The sequence below is a fragment of the Leucoraja erinacea genome, chromosome 19, assembly GCF_028641065.1.
Source record: "Leucoraja erinacea ecotype New England chromosome 19, Leri_hhj_1, whole genome shotgun sequence".
In the NCBI taxonomy this organism is placed as follows: Eukaryota; Metazoa; Chordata; class Chondrichthyes; order Rajiformes; family Rajidae; genus Leucoraja; species Leucoraja erinaceus.
The window spans coordinates 37,960,937-37,982,891 of NC_073395.1; the positions used below are offsets into that span (position 1 = coordinate 37,960,937).

Sequence of the window (21,955 nt, forward strand, 5' to 3'; positions counted from 1 at the left end):
CATCAATGTGCCAATTTCTCTGGGCATCTTTATGCACAGTCAAATTCATATTCTCAGTAATGAATTGCTTCAAAAATTACTATGGTGTTATGACCACTTTTTAACACTTAATATCCTTTCTCAAAAAAACTATTAATACGAAAGTATGATCTTTTTACTGTCTCATAAGTAGAAATATAAAGATTGATTGTGCGTTCTTGGCTGCTGTCATGTGGTGCATCACCAAAATGGACTCTTCAGCCCACCACACCCATGCCCACTATTTTGCCAACCTACACCAACTTCATTTGCCTGCTTTTAGATTGCAACCTTCAATGCCTTGAGGCCGATGGTGAGGGCCTTCAACCTTGGGTACCTACTGCCAGACAGGAGCAGGGAGAAGGAGGAATTTGAGTGTTGGATTATGTTAGCTGTTTTTCAGAGGCAAGGTGAAGTGTAGCTGGAGTCAATGGTGGGGAGTCTGGTGTGTGTGATGGACTGGGCTACATCTACAACTCTCTGCAATTTCTTGGGGTGAGCTGTTCCGTAACCCAGCTTTCTATGGTGCATCTGTAGAACATTTGTTTCACAGTGAAAGAGCATTCTAGTCATTTGTTTACACATCTCAAGGAAGCATGTCACCTCATTGAAACCTCTAATTACAGAACTTGAACAATGTGCACCAGAATTTCACGGGTGGAGTTTTCCGTTGACCATTTTATCCAGTTACAAGACCAGCAAAAAGACAATTGAGAATGATGCTTGGCGAAAAGTGAGCACCACACCTCGCAAGAAGTCTTCCCACTCCATGTCACAGTCATGGAGCAAGCTCAAAGGGAAACGGGATGGTAAGCTTCACTACAGTACCATACACCTTTTCTGTAAGGATTCGGGTATTGCTTACATTCTCCTTTGTCCTTGATGTTCAGTCACTGCATATCCAGCAAAGCAAAGAGCGCCACAATTTTAAAAACAATTGTCTGAAGCCAGAAAAGTCACCAATTCCATCTCTCCAGAGATGCTGCCTCACCCGCCAAGTTACTCCAACCTTTAGTGTTTATCTACAATTTTTAATTGTGTACTGCCAGCATCCTTTATGGATTTACAACTGTTGTTGTTTATGTACTGTTGTGAGAATACACCCCAGATATGAATTTCAAGGAGAAAGTTGGACATCTTAATGGGCTTGTTAATACTGTAAGCATCAGTTAGTACCTCGGCTAATCTCTGAATCACGGAATGGATACAGCACAGATGGAGGCAGTTCAGCCCGTTGTCCATTCCAGCACTCTGGAAAGTCAGTCCTGCTGGTGCCACTGACACCGTATCCTCAAAGAATCATTGACTTCTGCACATGTGTGTAAGTCTAACTCCTGTTATCTGAATTTGAGAAGGAACTGCAGATGCTGGAGAATCGAAGGTACACAAAAAAGCTGGAGAAACTCAGCGGGTGCAGCAGCATCTATGGAGCGAGGGAAATAGGCAACGTTTCGAGCCGAAACGTTTCGGCCCGAAACGTTGCCTATTTCCCTCGCTCCATAGATGCTGCTGCACCCGCTGAGTTTCTCCAGCTTTTTTGTGTACCTTCCTGTTACCTGAAGTTCAATTATCTGTTCCATCTGGGCGGCATGGTGGCGCAGCAACAGTGTTGCTGCCTTACAGCGCTTACAGTGCCAGACCCGGGTTCGATCCCGGCTACAGGTGCTGTTTGTACGGAGTTTGTACATTCTCCCCGTGACCGGGTGGATTTTTTTCACCGAGATCTTCGGTTTCCTCCCACACTCCATAGTTTGTAGATTAATTAGCTTGGTATAAAAGTAAAATAAAGTAAAAATGACCCATAGTGCAGGATAGTGTGAGGATCACTGGTCGGTGCGGACTCGGTGGGCCGACGGGTCTGTTTCCGTGCTGCATCTCTAAACTAAACAAAACAAATCTGAGTCGCTATTAAGGGCAGAGCCTCCCTGAAGCAAAGGTCCAATTACATTTTGCATGTAATTGCTTCATCTAGGGGATGAAGCAAAGCATATTCTTTTCAATGGGGTTCCACTACCCTGTGGCGAAACCTAATTGCTTTCCTTATTGACTTCTTTCCTTTTTATTTGTTAGTGTTTCAATTCATTTACACTATTTAATAGTTTTTTTTAATTGAAAGTTTGCATTAGGGACCTATACAGGAGGCACCTCCCCAGAACTCACAGGCAATGTGCACTTTAACCACATGTGATTTTTTCTATTACAAATCTCAAATTGTGGAGCACAGAGGCAAATAAATAAATGATGGGTCTTTGTCCCAAACATTATGGAGGGCACTGTAATTGTGCTTGTTATGGTGGGTTTGGTTCAGGTTCAGGTCCACTTTATTACTGTTGCGTGCACCATATCGCAGTGAAAAGCTTTGTTTTGCATCCAAACAGATCAGATATACTATATGTAATACAGACAAGTCAAACTCAAGTATATTAGATAGAGCAATGGGGAAGAGACAGAGTACAGGATATAGTTCTCACCAATGTAGTGCATCAGTTCCATAGACAAAGTCCAATGTCCACACTGTAGCAGAGTATGGGTAGACAATGCTTGAGGTTTAAATGAACCCATCGGAGAATATAGACACAAAAAGCTGGAGTAACTCAGCGGATCAGACAGCATCTCTGGAGCGAAGGAATAGGTGACGTTTCAGGCCGAGACCCTTCTTCATATGACAGTCAATGCTCAGTTTATTGAGATGTATGCAGGTAACTCCCTGAACAGGGAAGCAGTTAGGGGTCTGCTTGCCCAGCTCTCCATATCAAGAAAGATAATTGATGGGTGATGAGCCCAGGCAGCAGGCCAGCTTCAGGTCAATCCCACCCAATGACCAAATGGCTGAAGAGTAATCTGCACAAAGTATGCAAACTGTAACAGTATCTTTCTCTTTGAACAGGTATTCAGCTTGCATCGGAATTGCCAAAGAGCTTCAACAATTTGAATGCTGCAAAAAGACAGCAGTAAGTTCATGCTGGAAAAGGCACTGACAAATGTTTCCTCTAATTCTTCACTCATATCTTAATGAAGATGATAAATCATACAGAGTTTAATTGCTTCCTGCTATTGGATTTCAGACTGTTTTATTTAATTTTTGTGAAAAATTGAAAGAAAATAGTCAGCTCATCAGCAGTTGGCTCAAATGAGGATTTCATTTGCACACTGCCATGAGTTTTAAACATTCACTGTAACAGATCAAATTGCAACTTGATAGAATGATTCTAGCTGCGACAAATTTCAAAAATGATATGCATGGGCAAAATGCTAAATGAATGGCAGATTCTGACCTGCTCTTTTCAATTTAAAAAAGGGTAATTACTTCATGACATTGATTGTCACGAATAAATGTCTTGTCTTTGAAGTTTTGCTGCAGTCATTATACCTGTCTGTTAAATAACATGCTGCACAATTACTGTTATATACAGTGCCCTCCATAATGTTTGGGACAAAGACCCATCATTTATTATTTTGTCTCTGTACTCCACAATTTGAGATTTGTAACAGAAAAAAATCACATGTGATTAAAGTACACATTGTCAGATTTTATTAAAGGCCATTTTTATACATTTTGGTATCACCATGTAGAAATTACAGCAGTGTTTATAAATAGTCCCCCCATTTCAGGGCACCATAATGTTTGGGACACATGGCTTCACAGGTGTTTGTAATTGCTCAGGTGTGTTTAATTGCCTCTTTAATGCAGGTATAAGAGAGCTCTCAGCACCTAGTCTTTCCTCCATTCTTTCCATCTCATTTGGAAACTTTTATTGCTGTTTATCAACATGAGGACCAAAGTTGTGCCAAAGAAAGTCAAAGAAGCCTCCTGCACCTATTTCCTATGTTTCTAAATGCCTTAACACTCATTGGCCGACCATTCATTCTACAGCAAGACAATGATCCCAAACATACTGCTAAAGCAACAAAGTTTTTCAAAGCTAAAAAATGGTTGATTCTGAGTGGCCAAGTCAATCACTTGATCTGAACCCAATTGAGCATGACTTTTATATGCTCAAGAGAAAAGAGACTAGCCCCCAAAACAAGCATAAGCTAAAGATGGCTGCAATACAGACCTGGCAGAGCATCACCAGAGAAGACACCCAGAAACTAGTGATGTCCATGAATCGCAGACTTCAAGCAGTCATTGCATGCAAAGGATATGCAACAGAATACTAAATATGACTACTTTCATTTACATGACATTGCTGTGTCTTAAACATTATCTTCTTCTTGCGTATGGTGTGCACAGCCTAAATTTGTAGGACAACTTGTTGTATTTGATTGTGCACACCAGGTTGATTAAATTCGTCGAAACAGGGCGGACCACGTGAAGGTTGCAATCTCCCAGCCCCAAACATTATGATGCTTTGAAATGGGGGACTATGTATAAACACTGCTCTAATTTCTACATGGTGAAACCAAAATGTATAAAAATGGCCTTTATTAAAATCTGACAATGTGCACTTTAACCACATGTGATTTGTTTTCTATTACAAATCTCAAATTGTGGATGGAGGGCACTGTATGTGATGGGTCAAGGTTCAGGCTGTGGGTGGTGTAAGTGCTATTTGACGGAGTCTGTGAGGGTGAGTATTAGGTCACAGACTTTACTGTTGGAGTGGTGTCTCGGATCTCAGAGTTCCCATTGAAGAGCACAATTGGCTTTTGTTTGTTGAGGTTCCATGTTGATTAGTGCCCAGGTACATAGACAGTTTTAATTTATTTTTGTAGAAAATGGGGACATTATATTTGACATTTAGCTTCTTCAATGGCTTTTATTTGCAGGGGATCCTAGAATCATTCGATGGAGCTACCTAGTGACCCATGGTTGCCCCTTGCAGCTGATAATGATGTTAATTCGCAATGTCATTACTTTCAACATGAGTGAATGATCAGTGGCAAATTCGCAGCCCAAAACTAAATCTGGGGGTTGAAAACCTTTCTCACTGCAACTATTTTAATTCAGTGCCAGTTTTCGGCTTTGACAATGCCAATATGGATTTACAATATCTTTTAATTATTGATGTGAGGGAACTAGAATATAGAAGAGTACAGCACAAGAACAGGCCCTTCAGCTCACAGTGTCCATGCCAATCATGATGTCTTCTGCCTGTGCGTGATCCATATCCCTCCATCCTCTGCATATCCATGTGCATATTTAGAGCTTCTTAAATGCCACTATCGTAGCTGCCCCCACAACCTCCCTGGCCGCTCGTTCCATGCAAGCACCAATCTGTGTAAAAGACTTGCTCCACACCTCCTTTAAACTTTGTCCTTCTCTCCTTAAAGATATTCCCCCAAGCCTTTTGCATTTCCATATGAAAAAGGATGATTGCGTACCCACCCACACTTCTCATGATTTCATATATAACCTAATTAACTCATCAGCCAACCACAGGCATCAAATGCTTACTAAAATCCAAGTAGACAACATCGACAGGCCTTTCCTTATCAATCACCTTTGTCATATTCCCAAAATACTGCCACAGCCATAAAGCTATACTGACCCTAATTTGTCCATTCTCTTCCAAATGCAAATAGATTCTATCCTGAAGTATCCTCTCCAATAGCTTCCGTAACGCTGTGAGGCTCACTGGTCTATAATTTCCTGTATTATCTCTACTTCCCCGCTCAAATAAAGCAACTGCATTGGCTACTTCAGTCCTCCCAGACTTGCCTGTGGCTAGAGAAGAGGCAAAGATCTTTGTCAAGCCCCTGCACTCTTCTCTATTGCTTCTCTCAATACCTGGGATATATCTCATTTATCCACATAGGCTTCAAGAGCCCCAGTACAGCCACCTTCTTGATCACAAACTTCCCAAACATATTTGTATTCCCCAAACTGATCTCGCTGTCCTCCATGTCCTTCTACATGGTAAATAGAGATACAGGTAGTACCTGATCTATGTGGAGGAAAGAACTGCAGATGCTGGTTTAAATCGAAGGTAGACACAAAAAGCTGGAGTAACTCAGCAGGACAGGCAGCATCTCTGGAGAGAAGGAATGGGTGACGATTCGGGCCCTTCTTCATACTTCTTATTGTATTCATGTGTGTTGTATCTGATCTTCTTTGGACACCATCCAAAGCACAGCTTTTCACTGTACCTTGACAATAATAAACCTAAACCTAGGATAGAATCAGAGAAACAGGGCAAGGAAGATAATTAAACCCATTTTATTAGAGATGGCCCTTTGAATCCCGATGGTAACATTTTTGTGCACGACAATGCAAGTTCTTAATCTTCACTGATTTGTCTAACTTGAACCTTTTTGAGAATTGACCATCACTACCTTTTTAAGTGGAACGTTTCAGCTCCAAGCAGCTCTTGGTGAAGGCATTTCTTTTCCAGTCCTATGCTGTTGATTTTGAATCAAATGTCATGGACTAAAGAGAATATATTTCTCCATTCAAAGGAAGTAAAAAGTAACGAGGTGGAGAGGTTCAGTGAGGGAAGCCCTGAGTTTTTGTATGAAATTCCTTCCATAAACTTCAAATAACAGTTGGATTAAAGTCATGGATATCCAGGATAATTGGGGGATGCATCTTGAAGGATTGCACGGCTGAAAGAGGTCACAGACAACAGAGATCAGATTCAGATTCAATTTTAATTGTCATTGTCAGTGTACAGTACAGAGACAACAAAATGCATTTAGCATCTCCCTGGAAGAGCGACATAGCAAACGATTTGAATAAATAATAATAAGTGTCCGGGGGGGGGAGGGTGGTGATTGGCAGTCACCGAGGTACGTTGTTGGTGATCTGATGATGGTACAGTCTGAATCAAATCAACACAATCTGTCTGTTCTTTCTCATCTCTTAGTTTCTCATCATTGAAGTTGTATTTTAAGTATGTCATAACCCTGACTGGATTTTATCTGCTACTTCATTGCCCTTTCCACAATGTTTCATGCACACCTCTTTATTTCCCCCTCCCTCAATTTAATTATTATGATTCATATTTTAATTTAATCGACCTATTTGCACGCCAGACTCTCTAACCTGCGCTCTAATCATTGAGTAAACAATGAAAGAGGAGATTTGGCAATATTTTGTGGGCACTGCTACCCTCTTCTTAGCTCAGAATTTGCTCTTCATCATGTAATCAAGAATCACATTGGGCAGCTTCTTTGGAGAGAAACGACGATAATGTTTCAGTTTTGACTTCTTTTATCAGCACAAATTAAGTTCAGCTTGTGGCAAGAGTAAAGCAACCTGGATCCATCAAACCTGCTAAGTCAAGGAATGCTTAAACTGATATATTGATGGTTTTAAATTCCACGAGCTACACTATGAATGAATTCTGAAAGGTTGTTCAGGGGCTTTTTTGTAGAGTAGAATTTATATTTATAACTCAATTTGGTAGTGCAGAATTCACACAAATCTGGTACATAGATGTAGCAACATATAGCAAGTAATTCACAGAGCTAACAACATTGTCATTTATTGCGAGGGAAATTAAATACAAAAATAGGATGGTTATGCTTCAGTTACAAATGGGGTTGGTGACTAGTAGAATATTTGTCTCATTTAGGGAAGAATGTAAATATTTTGGAAAGGGCACATTGATATTTTACTAGACAGGTACTGAGAATGGACAAACTCAGCGGGTGAGGCAGCATCTATGGAGCGAAGGAAATGGGAAACGTTACCTATTTCCTTTGCTCCGTAGATGCTGCCTCACCCGCTGAGTTTCTCCAGCATTTTTGTCTACCTTCGATTTTCCAGCATCTGCAGTTTCTTCTTAAACATTGAGAATGGACAAGTTGCTTTATGAGAAAAGATTGGACAGGCTGGACTTTGGTTTAGAAGTGTGAGAGGCAAGTTGATTAAAGCACAAGACCCTGAGGTATTTTGTTTAGGTGGATGTAAGCTTTGTGTTTCTTCTGTGAGAGTCTAGAACTAGGGGACACTGTATACAAAATAAAGGGCTGCCCATTTGCCACATAAATAGTGTATTATTTTTGTCCTTAGTCTTTGGAACTCTTCAAAGGACAGTATGGCCAGGGTATTTGAATGTATTTAAAGTTGTTTTTGATCCATTAAAAAAAAAACAACTGGGTGGAAAGTTACCCAAGTTATACAACAATGTGGAATTGAGAATGCAAACAGAATTGCCATGGTCTTATTTAATGTAAAATAGATCAAAGGGGTCAAATGACCAACTATTTTTACATTCAGATGTAAGCTATGTATTTGCTTATGTACTTAAGCTTGATGTTACAGAATCTGAGATCAGGAATTCTTGATTTTTCACACTATTATGTATTTTAAAAATAATAAATTTGTTACGATGACTGTGACATCTTACAAAAATAAGTGACCAATTTTTTAAATTTCTGAATGTCTTTCCTATTCTAACTCTAACCTCAACTCTTCAAGTTCCCTCGAGAGTAATCCACTGAAGACTTCAGATCTACACCCAGGATTATCTCTATACTCAGATGAAGATGATGACCTCATCAATGAACTCCAGAGTATGTGCTTAAGTAAATCAGAATCTGATATAAGCAAGGTAATAATATGGAACAGTCAGTCTGCATGGTTTATTTCATCATCTTGCACTGTTCTAACATGTAACTTGCATTATCCAGACTTGATAGTACTCTTACATTTTAGTGATGAAGGACTATTTTCAAGCCCCACTAAAGCCCTTCAGGGAATATTGCATCCAGTGTTGTAGTGAATAAATGTTGGTGATGCCATCTGAATTTGGAGAATTTACTGTCCCTATAGAATAGTACAGCACAGGAACTGGCCCTTAGGCCCACAATGAACGGATACTTAAAATGCCTCGGGAAGGGGTGGCAGAGGTGGATACTGTCTATGCCAGAAATCTTTGAAGATGGCAGGACAATTTACGAAGGCTGTTAAAAAGGCATAAGCGACCTTTGACTGTATTAATGAAGACACTGAGTCCAGAAGTAAGGAAGTTGTTAACCCTTTATAAGGCGCTACAAGTGCTATGAGTGAAGTATGTGACATCTTCACGCCCACGTTGGTTTGCGTACAACCTGTCACTGCTGGCGACTCACCAGCAGCCCCACGAGAAGGCCCAGCCACTAGAGTTCAATAACAACTCCAAGGTCAGGTGCACTAATTGGCCTTACCTGCACACTGGTTATGATTGGTCAGATGTAGGTAAAAGGGGCTTCTGGAATAAACATGACACAAGGTGTTCACTTTGGCTAAGTGTCGTTTGTTCTTTGCTTTCTGTCGTGGGATTCAGTAGATCCTACAACTGGTGACCCCGTTGCTACACGCAACCTTCCACTTACTCACAAAATGTATGACGATAAAAGTGACACGGTGTCAGTCAACTAAGTAAAACTTGATGTCCCAACTCTTTTTACAACCAGCACGAGAGCGTGGTTTTCAATACAAGAAGCTGGATTTCACTCCCTCAATGTCACAAGCCAACAGACAAAATTCGGGTTCCTAGCTGCTTGTCTTCCAGAGCAGACCGCATGGGAAGTGGAGGACGTGCTCCCTATTCCTGAAGAAACGACACCATACGACGCTCTCAAATCCGATGTCTTGGAGTGAACGCAGCCCTTGAAGCAAGCCCGCATTTCGGAGCTGCTGGGAGATGATAATCTCGGCGATAGGAGGCCATCACAAATGCGGAGATGGAGCAGGCTGGCGGTAGATGAAGACATTGATGGCGATGTCTGGAAACAGAAGTTTCTCCACTGCATGCCGACTCAGGTGCAGGGGCACTTGATAGGTATGTTTCAATCGGCCAGCATAGACGAGCTCGCAAATCAGGCCGACATTGTCATGGAGACGACCGCTGCGCTTCGGGTTGGCGAGTACTGAAGGGCCTGTTTCCGCGCTAAACTAAACTCAGCTCCCTGTGCTACAGTGGGACCAAACCCAGCCCAGCCAATCTCTGTGTAAACCACCACTTCAGACACCGTTCTAGTGAACCTCTTCTGCACTGCTTCCTGCACGATGATGGCCTTTTCTACTGTGTGGTGACCAAAACAGCATGAAGTATTCCAAGTATGGACTAACCAGCATCTTGTGCAACTGCAACATCACTCTATACCTCTATATACAGGACAGCAAACTAAACGTGGCCTTCACAACCCTGTCCACCTGTGTCACCAGTTTTGGAGAACTGTGAACTTACACCCCAAAGTTCCGCTGAAATGTTCTCATACATTTTAGATGTTATATGTCAATAGATGAAATTGTAAATATAATGCTTGGCTGATAATGTCTCGTCAAAAAACTGCAATTTTTAGAATTTGTTCAGTCATGTTCGTAACTTCATAAAAAAGGATGAATATATGACCCTTTGTAAAATGTGCTATAATTCTCGTAACTATTTACTTTTAAATGAATGGGAAAACGTACTAAATCCCCTGCTTTGTCTAATTTTACATATTTATATTAAAAATAGTTTATTATGGTAAAAAAAATTAAAATTATTGGGATTTCTTATTATTAAAAAGGTTGTGAGGTCTTGTTGCAGTTACATAAGACGTTGGTGAGGCCACAATTAGAGTATTGCGATCAGTTGTGGGCGCCAAGTTATAGGAAAGATGTTTTTAAGTTGGAAAGGGTACAGTAAGGATTTACAAGGATGTTGCCAGGTCTCAAGGGTCTTAGCTATAGGGGGAAGTTGAGCAGGCTGATACTCTATCCCTTGAAGTGTAGGAGGATGGGGGGTGATCATGTTGATGTGTACAAAATCATGAGAGCATTAGATTGGGTAGACAGTTTCTTGCCCAACGTAGGAGAATGGAGAACCAGAGGACATAGGTTTAATTGTGAAGGGGGAAATATTTGATAGGAATCTGAGGAGTAACTATTTCATACGCATGGTGGTAGGTGTATGGAACAAGCTGCTGGTGGAGGTAGTTGAGCCAGGGACTATCACAGCGTTTAAGATTACATTTGACAGGTACATGGATATCACAGGTTTAGAGGGATATGGGCCAAGCGCAGGCAAGTGGGACTAGTGTAGATGGGACATGTTGGTTGGTGTGGGCAAGCTGGGCTGTAGGGCCTGTTTCCACACTGTATGACTAAACTTATTTAATGTTTTTTTAAATAGCAGTGGTCTCTCTTTTACAGATTGACACATCAAAGGATCTTTTCTTTATGATTCCTGGCTCTCAGAGTGATCAGTCATCCATAAGGAAGCTGAGAGATCACACTGTTCACTTACCAGCAGCAAAGGTAATGTCAAGTGACAACCTTGATGTTCATTCGGTGACATAAAGGAAATATTTCACCCTTGTCATCCAGCTTTAGGGAATTAAGGACAAGGAAATTACCAAGAAAATGTTTCGCTATTTATTGACTGGAGTTTGGTTCCGATCCAAAACATCATCTGCTTCTTGCTCCAAGATTCAAGCATCTGTATTCTCCTACGCATAAACTATTTATTGAATCTTTTCAGACTGGATGCAATATGGGAATAGATTCATTAAAATGCTGCCCCATGATGTATTGCAAAATGGCGAGTCATTCCAGAGGGAATGTAGAAACTGAATGTCACAGTAGTCAGTACTTTACCTTCTCCACAATGCCTGTGAAACCATGGATGTGGTGAACCTGTGGAACCCTGACCCTGCCATGTGAGGAAATCACTGGTATCCTGCACAAGGCTTCACATTTACAACTATGAAGCTGTTTAGTTCAGCCTTGATTTTATCAACCTATTAGGTTTTCATGCACCCTTATTCCCAAATGTACTGCTAGTCAATCTTAGAAGCTATCAGTATGAGTTTGAGCTGCCTACAAGTGTGGGTCTCCAGAAGTTCTCACTATGCAGACAGTCATACTTGTCCCAACTTCATATTAGAAGATATGTTACTTGCTTTGCGTTATGAAGGCTTTATGAATATATTGCTCTTTGCTTATAGTGTTTTTGTTGTTCCTATGACAGATTGCAATTGTTAAAGTGGAACTTGTTAATGTGTGGATGTGATGCCTCTGCATATTCAAACCAAAGCACTGGCTATTAATCAGTTTCAGTTGCTAATATACTTGTCAGTTTTTGTTATGGTTTTTGCAAAAATAACCGAATGCTGACTATTATTGCACTCTCGCCCGTCATCAGTAAAACTATAACTGCTCATGGAGCATTTAATTTATTCAGACAGCTGCTTCATAAATCATACAATCATAATCATAGCACGTATATGTTGACAGAAAATATGCTTCTTCCAATCCACCCACTCCTTCCTGTCAGCCCTCGGCCCAATTAACATACTCGATGCTCCGATCCAAGCTCTTAAAACTTGAAGATTATTAGTTTTGCCCAGCTCGTACTTTAACTCTCCTTAGTTTTTTTCAAAGAATGCTTCAGATCTTGACCCTGTGTGAAATAAATTTTCCTCATCTTCCCTATGAGGATTCTGACAACAATTTTGTTTCTTTGACCTTTAGTTATTGACCTGTTTAGAGTTATAGAGTGATACAGTGTGGAAGCAGGCCCTTCGGCCCATCTTGCCCAACATATCCCAGCTACACCAGTCCCACCTCCCAGCATTGGGTCCATATCTTTCCAAATTGGTTTGTAACAGGGAACTATTTTCTGTCATCCCTTTATCAAAATGTCTCATCATTTTCTAAATCTTTCCGATGGCCTCTTTCAGTCTTCTCTGGTCTTTGGAGAAATGGTATTAATGTTTACAAATTCACACAATGAGTGGTTGGTGTGTGGAACAAGATGCCAGAGGAGGTCATTGAGGCAGGACCTATTACAACGTATAAGAAACATTAGATATGTACATGGATAGGACAGGTTTGGAGGGATATGGGCCACAAGTTGGCAGCTGGGACTAGTGTTGATGGGACATAGTTTAGTTTAGAGATACAGCGTGGATACAGGCCCTTCGGCCCACCATGTCCGCGCTACCACCGATCCCCGTACATTAACACTATCCTAAACCCACTAGGGACAATTTTTACATTTACCAAGCTAATTAACCTACAAACCTGTACGTCTTTGGAAAGTGGGAGAAAACCCATGCAGGTCACGGGGAGAACGCACAAACTCCGTACAGACAGCACCCGTAGTCGGGATCGAACCTGGGTCTCCGTGGTTGCATTCGCTGTAAAGCAACACCTCTACCGCTGCGGTACCGTGACCGCCCTAACTGACATGTTGGCCAGTGTGGGCAAGTTGGGCCTGTTTCCACACTGTATAACTCTACGACTCCATACGTGAAATCTCACAACTCTGGTAACTTCCTGGTCAACTCCTCTGGTAGCCTTGGAAAGACATAAAATGCTGGAGTAGCTCTGCCAGTCAGACAGCATCCCTGGAGAATATGAATAGGTGATATTTCAGGTCAGGACCCTTCTTCAGACTGATTTTGCATCTTTCCTTGGTAAACCAGCATATGTGACTGGCGCTGACGATGGCTGCCACGGTGTACTGCTCCTTGCTGTTTTGTCTGTGTTTGTTCGTTTGTGTCGTCTGTGAAAATCCGACAAGGATCACTTTCATGAGGGAGGTTCTCATTAACATCAGATATTCTGTACCTCCAAACATCGTTCCGGATTTCTCTCACGCGCTGGATTATTTGGACATGCTTGTCGGCGGGACTGTGGCTGCATTCAAGGTCTTGAGACGGAGGAGGACCCGTGGGAAGCGCTCTGGAGCACTCGCCCGACTCTGGCGACAAGGATTATGCACACACCACACCCGAGTATATTCCTTGCAAATCTATGTTCTCTCAACGAACTGAAACTGCTGTGCCAAACAAACAAGGACTTCTGTCGAGCCGCTGCCCTGCGCTTCACCGAGACCTGGTCGTGTGAGTCGACCCCGGACAATGCGCTGGAACTGCCTGGCTTTCTCGAAGCGGAGGCAGCGGAGAAATCAAGAGGCGGTGGAATATGCGTCTACACTAACCAGGGCTGGTGCAGCAACATCACAGTACTGTCTAACTTCTGTTCCCCTAATCTGGAATCTTTTTTTATCAATTGCAAACCCTTTTATTCTCCAAGGGAATTACCTCTTTTGTTCTCGCTGGAGTTAACATTCTCTCCCCCTCCCCCCACAGCCTGCGTACATGAGGAGCAAACGCAACTTACTGACCAGGTAATGAGAGTGGAGAGTCCACGGTCATTGTTTTGGGGGATTTTCCAAAGGCTAACCTCAGCCGAGAGCTTCCAAAATACAGACATCACGTTATCTGCCCCACCAGAGGGGAGAGAACACTCGATCATTGTTATACTACAATCAAGAACGCATATCGCTCTGTTCCCCGGGCGGCTCTGGGTCTCTCTGATCATTGTTTAGTTCACCTTATTCAGACCTACAGGCAGAAACTAAAAGCTGCTAAGCCTGTGGTCAGAACAATGAAATAGTGGACAAGCGAGGGCATTGAAAACCTACTGTTCTGCTTTGACTGCACTGATTGAAATGGGCTCAGGGAAGCAAACACAAGCCTCGATGAGTGTACAGACATAAAGACATGAGTGTACAGACAGCTGTGACATCATATGTCAGCTTTTGTGAGGACATTCCCACTAGGACCCGGATTAGGTTCAACAATGACAAGCCTTGGTTTACAGCAGAGCTCAGACAGCGCCGCCAGTCTAAAGATGAGGCCTACAGGAGCGGGGATGTAGACCTCTACAGGCAGGCCAAGTACAAGCTGAGAAGAGGAATCAGAGCTGCCAAGGAAAGGTACTCTTAGAAGTTAAGGAGCAAGTTCTCAGCTAATGATAGATCTTCAGTGTGGAAGGGCTTGCAAGAAATCACCAGCTACAAGAGGAAAAACCCCCGCTGCTCCTTGGACAATCGTCCGCTGACCAACGACCAGTTCTACTGCAGGTTCGATAGACAGTACCCCCTCCCCCAATCACCACTTCACACCCACTTACAGCCTGACTCCAGTCTACAAAGACTGGGCCCTCGTCCACTACCCACCCCCTCCTTGCTGCCCAACATCAGTCTGGCCACTTCTCCATCACTAACAATAGAAATTGAGGAGGTGGAGAGGCTGTTCAGGAGACAGAAAAGCCGGAAATCTCCAGGACCGGACAATGTTTCCCCCTCTACCCTCAAGCTCTGTGCCGAACAACTGGCACCGGTCTACACAGACATTTTCAACCAGTCCCTGCAAACCTGCACTGTCCCTGACTGCTTCAAAGTCTCCACTATTGTCCCTGTACCCAAAAAGCCAAGGATTACTGGTATAAATTACTGCAGGCCTATCACACTGACATCTGTAATCAAGAAGACCCTTGAAAGACTTGTGCTGGCCCACCTGAAAAATATCACAAACCCCCTGCTGGACCCTCTGCAGTTTGCAAACCGGGCCAATAGATCAGTGGATGACGCAGTCAACCTGGGCCTGCACTTCATCCTCCAGCACCTAGACCGCCAGCGGACCTATGCAAGAATTTTGTTTGTAGATTTTAGCTCTGCATTCAACACCATTGTGCCAGAGCTACTACACTCCAAACTCTCCCAGTTGACTGTGCCTGAACCCCTCTGTCTGTGGATCACCAACTTCCTGACAGATAGGAAGTAGCAGGTGAGGCTGGGAAAGTACATCTCGGACCCGCTGACCCTCAGCATAGGAGCAGTTGTTTGTTCGTTGTTTTTCTGCATTGCAGCTGCTGCTGCTGCCTCTGTTTGTTGTCGTTCGCCTGACTGAGGTCAGTTGACAGGGCTCTCCGCGGGGAGGTCAACAACATGAGCACCGAACACCACAGCCCCACCCGGCTCAGACCTGCCCCACAAAGAGTGGGTCGCCCTGAACCAGCTCCGCACAGGGGTCGGCCGGTTCATCGCCAACATACATCGCTGGGGGCTGCGTCCATCAGCAGCCTGCATGTGTGGAGCAAACAGCGCAGCACGGCATTTAACTATGCTACAGTGCCTGGAGGCCGTTACATAACCTCTGCTGCCTCAAACGCGAGAAGAAAAAGCATAGGAGCACCGCAAGGCTGCGTACTCTCCCCTCTCCATTACTCTCTCTACACCAACGACTGCACCTCCACTGACTCCTCTGTCAAGCTTCTCAAGTTTGCGCACAATACAACCTTGATTGGACTGATCCAGGATGGGGAGGAATCTGCCTACAGAGAGGAAGTGACACATCTGGCGTCCTGGTGCCATCGCAACAACCTGGAGCTCATTGCTCTTAAGACGGTGGAATTGATTGTAGACTTTAGGAGAGCTTCCCCCTTTCCCCACTCACCATCAACAACACCACAGTCATATCTGTGGAGTCATTTCAGTTCCTTGGAACCATCATCTCCAGGGACCTTAAATGGGAGTCCACCATCGACTCCACAGTCAAATAGGTCCAACAGAGGATGTACTTCCTGCAGCAGCTGAGGAAGCACAATCCGCCACGGGCAATGATGGTCCAATTCTATACGGCCGTCATATAGTCTGTCCTCGCCTTCTCCATCATGGTCTGGTTTGGCTCAGCCACCAAGCACGACACCTGGAGGCTGCAGCGCATCGTTCAATCAGCCGAGAAGGTTGTTGGCAGCAATCTTCCCCCCATCGACGAACTGTACACTGCAGGGGCCAGGAAGTAAAATCATCTCTGACCCCTCTCACCTTGGCCACAAACTCTTTGAAGCACTTCCCTCCGGACTGTCAAAGCCGCCACAACCAGACATGAAAACAGCTTTTTTCCACGATCAGTAGCTCTACTCAATAGCCAAAAGCCTGTAGCCTCCTTTAGCTCTGGTATTTTATTTCATTCTTCACATGTTTAAATTCTTAATTGTTTACTGTATATCGTGTTGTTACTTGCGAACAAAGCACCAAGGCAAATTCCTTGTAAGTATATGTACTTGGCTAATAAAATTTATTAAATTCAAGTCAATACAATTCCTTGTAACTACTCTTCCCTTTCACCCTTTCCCTCTGGAAAACACACCTTTGGTGAAGCATGAAATCCATTCTAGCTCAGTTCTGGCCTGTGATTTTACGAATGGTTTATAAACATAGTTCCACGTTCCCTTCATACTTTGCAAAATTGTCCTAATATTTAAGGACACAAATGCACAGGAACAATTGTAATAGAGGTAGACATTTCTTTTAGAAAAAACATCAAATGAATGTCACTTGAATTCATTATGTGTGGTAATGTATATGGCACTAAAATCATGTCTTAATAATCTGTTGCTTTTGCAGGTTTCTGATTGTCCTTTAAAACATGGCATACCCATGCCAAGTAGCGACATTAAACGAGTGAGTAGATTGGGCATCTCAAGGGTGAAATCGCATCTACCTGTACTTATGAACAACGCACACCGTATTCACCACAGCAGCAGTAATACAAGGCATTTAGAATCAAATAACAATATAACCAAGCAGATTTGGAACGTCGGCAAAACCGTACATGATGCCAATAACAACAAATAAGAAGATACTTCTCTTAGAAGACTTTATTTTGGAGTCTTCATTTTAACAGTGTAAAAGATAGATCTGTAATATATTCATGAAATGTAAAGTTACTCTTTGTTATTATCTGTTGATTTTTGGACCACAGTGACTAAATGTAGAAAACTCGATGATAGTGCCGTGATAAAGCACTGTTTTTAGTTATTCCCTCTCGGTTTTATTCAATTCTTGGGTCGTGTACCTAAAATGGCAGATTTTTTTTGATTCAAGAAGAAGAATTTATACAAAAAGAAAATGGTTTGTTGCACATATTAAACATTTGCAATCATTGTAACACATTTTTTTTATTCAGGGTTTTTCCACAGAACTATATATATATTATGAAGTGAGAAGAACCATGTGGTACATATTTGGTATCCATGGCATGACGTGTAATTTACGCAAATGTATTTACATTTTTTAATATTAAAAACTTGTTTTCATTGGATTTTATCCAATGAATAGAATGTGGCAATAAATGTTAATGGAAATGCCCATTTTCATTCAATACAAGAAGCCATATTAACTGTTTTAATGGAATTCAATCGCTTCATAATTTCTCTTTTTTAATGTGATTTATGGTTAGTCACCAGTCTGTGGTGATACTGCAATGGTTAACAATTCACAGTGCATGTGTGGATAAATACCACAGTTTGTACAGAACACTTCTGCAGAAATCTTGTACTTATTTTTTAAAATGAATGTATTTGAATTTATTGAAGTAAAACATATGAAGAGAAACAAAAGAAATGTCTGGCTTTCAAACCAATCTTTTCTTGTACTTCAGAGTCACAAACACGGCTTTGAGCATTGGGTCACAGATGAAGTAACTATTGACCATGTGGATTAATAGTCATCATTTTTCATAAAACTATGGAAGGATGAAATAGCAGGCCAGTTGATTTATCAATAATGAAAAGAACAATATGAGTTGTCGATGTACTTCTGGTCGAACTCAAATATTTGCTGTCAGCTAGTTTCCATGATTGCACAGTGCGTTCCCGCATTTCCACGTTGTATACTTCAGCAGTGGGCCATTGGTTTTACTGCCAAATAATCTGTACCTCTTCAGAGGGGTTGCATTTTACCTCATGTTGTATATTTCCAGACACATCAATGTTTTTGATGTGTATGAACATCTTGTTGGAAGACAAAGGAGAGGTAGAAGGGATATAAAGAAGATGCATCATAACATATAAACATAATGCCAAGGTAATCCAGGACTAAAATCAGTGATGTGATACATTATCAGTTATTTCATGTATTTTCAGGTGCCATGTTGTCCTGCTTCATTCACTACACAATTCGTTGGCAGGTGGCAGAAATTAATGGGAAATGTTTCTTTTTTGTTCTAACCTACATGGAAGAGACATTCTTGCCATTTTGGACAGTCGTATTGCTGAGAAATGCCACTGGTGCAAGAAGAATTACATTTCTTGACAGAGTATAGTATGGACTTTGCCATGCCAACCAAGATGCCCATCTAAGCCAGTCCCATCTCGCATATCGCTCAAAACCTTTCATATCCATGTACCTGTCAAAATACCTTTTAAATGCTGTTATTGTAGCAAATCGTTCCATATACATATCGCCCTCTATGTCACTCAAATTCTCCTCTCATCTTAAACCTGTTTAGTTCTTATTTCCCAGCCTTTGGTTGGGGGGGGGGGGGTTGGAGAGATTGCATTCACCCCATGTATAATCCTTAAGATTTCATAGCACTCTATAAGATCACCCCTCAGATCACTCCAAGTAATAACGTTCCATTCTGCCTAATCTCTCCCTATAACTCATTCCTGGCAACATCTTCAAATCTTTTCTACACTCATTACAACTTAATGGTATTTCTCCTATAGGAGGGTGACAAAAACTAAATATGATAATCCAAGTGCGGCCTTACCAACATCTTGGGCAACTGCAATCTAACGTCCTTACTTTATATTCACTTACCTTATTGACCAAGCCCAGAATGTCAAAAGCCTTCTTCAACACCCAGTCCACCTGGGATACCACTTTCAAGGCCTCATCTTTCAATCTCTTCTAAGGTCCAAGATTCAGATTATGCATGGATACAGAGGGTGATAGAAGGATTTACTTCTCACTTCTCCCCATTATCAAAAACAAGACATGGTGCAATAAAATAGAAACTGAAGGAATTGTAGATTTTGGAATGTTTAGCAAACCACTAAGTACTGGAGTAACTCAGCAGTCCTGATGCAAAACATAACCTATCCATTCCCTCTACAGTTGCTGTCTGGGCCACTGAGTCACTCCAACATTGTGTTTTGCTCAAGACACGTCTGTCGTGAGATTGCACACTAATCCTCATCTGGTCCTGACACGAATGGACTCTGTAGTGTGCACCTCTTGCCCTGGAAGCAGCATGAAGAAGTCCTGCATCTGATAACAGTGTACGTATGAATCTTGGAGCCCAGCCTTCCCGACATGAAAAAGATGGTCACTTGTATCCAACTTCCTCTTGGCACAACTGGAACACATTTTCAAATAACAGTATATTTTGCAGCCAAACGCTCGGCTATTCTTCATTCTCACCTAGCTTGCAAGAAAGCTCAGAATGACACACATCGACTGACATCGTGATTTGCCTGTTACATAGAAACATAGAAATTAGGTGCAGGAGTAGGCCATTCGGCCCTTCGACCCTGCACCGCCATTCAATATGATCATGGCTGATCATCCAACTCAGTATCCCGTACCTGCCTTCTCTCCATACCCCCTGATCCCCTTAGCCACAAGGGCCACATCTAACTCCCTCTTAAATATAGCCAATGAACTGGCCTCAACTACCCTCTCTGGCAGAGAGTTCCAGAGATTCACCACTCTCTGTGTGAAAAATGTTCTTCTCATCTCGGTTTTAAAGGATTTCCCCCTTATCCTTAAGCTGTGACCCCTTGTCCTGGACTTCCCCAACATCGGGAACAATCTTCCTGCATCTAGCCTGTCCAACCCCTTAAGAATTTTGTAAGTTTCTATCAGATCCCCTCTCAATCTCCTAAATTCTAGAGAGTATAAACCAAGTCTATCCAGTCTTTCTTCATAAGACAGTCCTGACATCCCAGGAATCAGTCTGGTGAACCTTCTCTGCACTCCCTCTATGGCAATAATGTCCTTCCTCAGATTTGGAGACCAAAACTGTATGCAATACTCCAGGTGTGGTCTCACCAAGACCCTGTACAACTGCAGTAGAACCTCCCTGCTCCTATACTCAAATCCTTTTGCAATGAAAGCTAACATACCATTCGCTTTCTTTACTGCCTGCTGCACCTGCATGCCTACCTTCAATGACTGGTGCACCATGACACCCAGGTCTCGCTGCATCTCCCCCTTTCCCAATCTGCCACCATTTAGATAATAGTCTGCTTTCCCGTTTTTGCCACCAAAATGGATAACCTCACATTTATCCACATTATACTCCATCTGCCAAACATTTGCCCACTCACCCAGCCTATCCAAGTCACCTTGCAGTCTCCTAGCATCCTCCTCACAGCTAACACTGCCCCCCAGCTTAGTGTCATCCGCAAACTTGGAGATATTGCCTTCAATTCCCTCATCCAGATCATTAATATATATTGTAAATAGCTGGGGTCCCAGCACTGAGCCTTGCGGTACCCCACTAGTCACTGCCTGCCATTGTGAAAAGGACCCGTTTTTACTCCTACTCTTTGCTTCCTGTTTGCCAGCCACTTCTCTATCCACATCAATACTGAACCCCCAATGCCGTGTGCTTTAAGTTTGTATACGAATCTCTTATGTGGGACCTTGTCGAAAGCCTTCTGGAAGTCCAGGTACACCACATCCACTGGTTCTCCCCTATCCACGCTACTAGTTACATCCTCGAAAAATTCTATACGATTCGTCAGACATGATTTACCTTTCGTAAATCCATGCTGACTTTGTCCAATGATTTCACCACTTTCCAAATATGCTGCTATCCCATCTTTAATAACTGACTCTAGCAGTTTCCCCACTACCGATGTTAGACTAACTGATCTGTAATTCCCCGTTTTCTCTCTCCCTCCCTTCTTAAAAAGTGGGGTTACGTTTGCTACCCGCCAATCCTCAGGAACTACTCCAGAATCTAAAGAGTTTTGAAAGATTATTACTAATGCATCCACTATTTCTGGAGCTACTTCCTTAAGTACTCTGGGATGCAGCCTATCTGGCCCTGAGGATTTATCGGCCTTTAATCCATTCAATTTACCCAACACCACTTCCCGGCTAACCTGGATTTCACTCAATTCCTCCAACTCCTTTGACCCGCGGTCCCCTGCTATTTCCGGCAAATTATTTATGTCTTCCTTAGTGAAGACGGAACCAAAGTAGTTATTCAATTGGTCCGCCATATCCTTGTTCCCCATGATCAACTCACCTGTTTCTGACTGCAAGGGACCTACATTTGTTTTAACTAATCTCTTTTCACATATCTATAAAAACTTTTGCAGTCAGTTTTTATGTTCCCTGCCAGTTTTCTTTCATAATCTATTTTTCCTTTCCTAATTAAGCCCTTCGTCCTCCTCTGCTGGTCTCTGAATTTCTCCCAGTCCTCTGGT

At 42.4% G+C, this 21,955-nt stretch overlaps 1 protein-coding gene across 3 annotated transcripts in view; it reads left to right on the forward strand.

Moving 5' to 3' along the window:
- cttnbp2 (cortactin binding protein 2) overlaps positions 1-19,050 on the forward strand; it is a 156,183-nt gene extending 137,133 nt beyond the window's left edge. The window contains exons 20-24 of one of the 3 annotated variants that reach the window (XM_055650849.1): positions 645-827; positions 2,906-2,969; positions 8,384-8,516; positions 11,087-11,191; positions 17,136-19,050. In XM_055650849.1, the coding sequence (XP_055506824.1) occupies positions 645-827; positions 2,906-2,969; positions 8,384-8,516; positions 11,087-11,191; positions 17,136-17,366 (716 nt within the window). In that variant the 3' untranslated portion in view covers positions 17,367-19,050. The remainder of the gene's footprint in view (positions 1-644; positions 828-2,905; positions 2,970-8,383; positions 8,517-11,086; positions 11,192-17,135) is intronic. The other 2 variants (XM_055650850.1, XM_055650851.1) reach the window with 2 other exon arrangements.
- Positions 19,051-21,955: the final 2,905 nt, after the last annotated feature.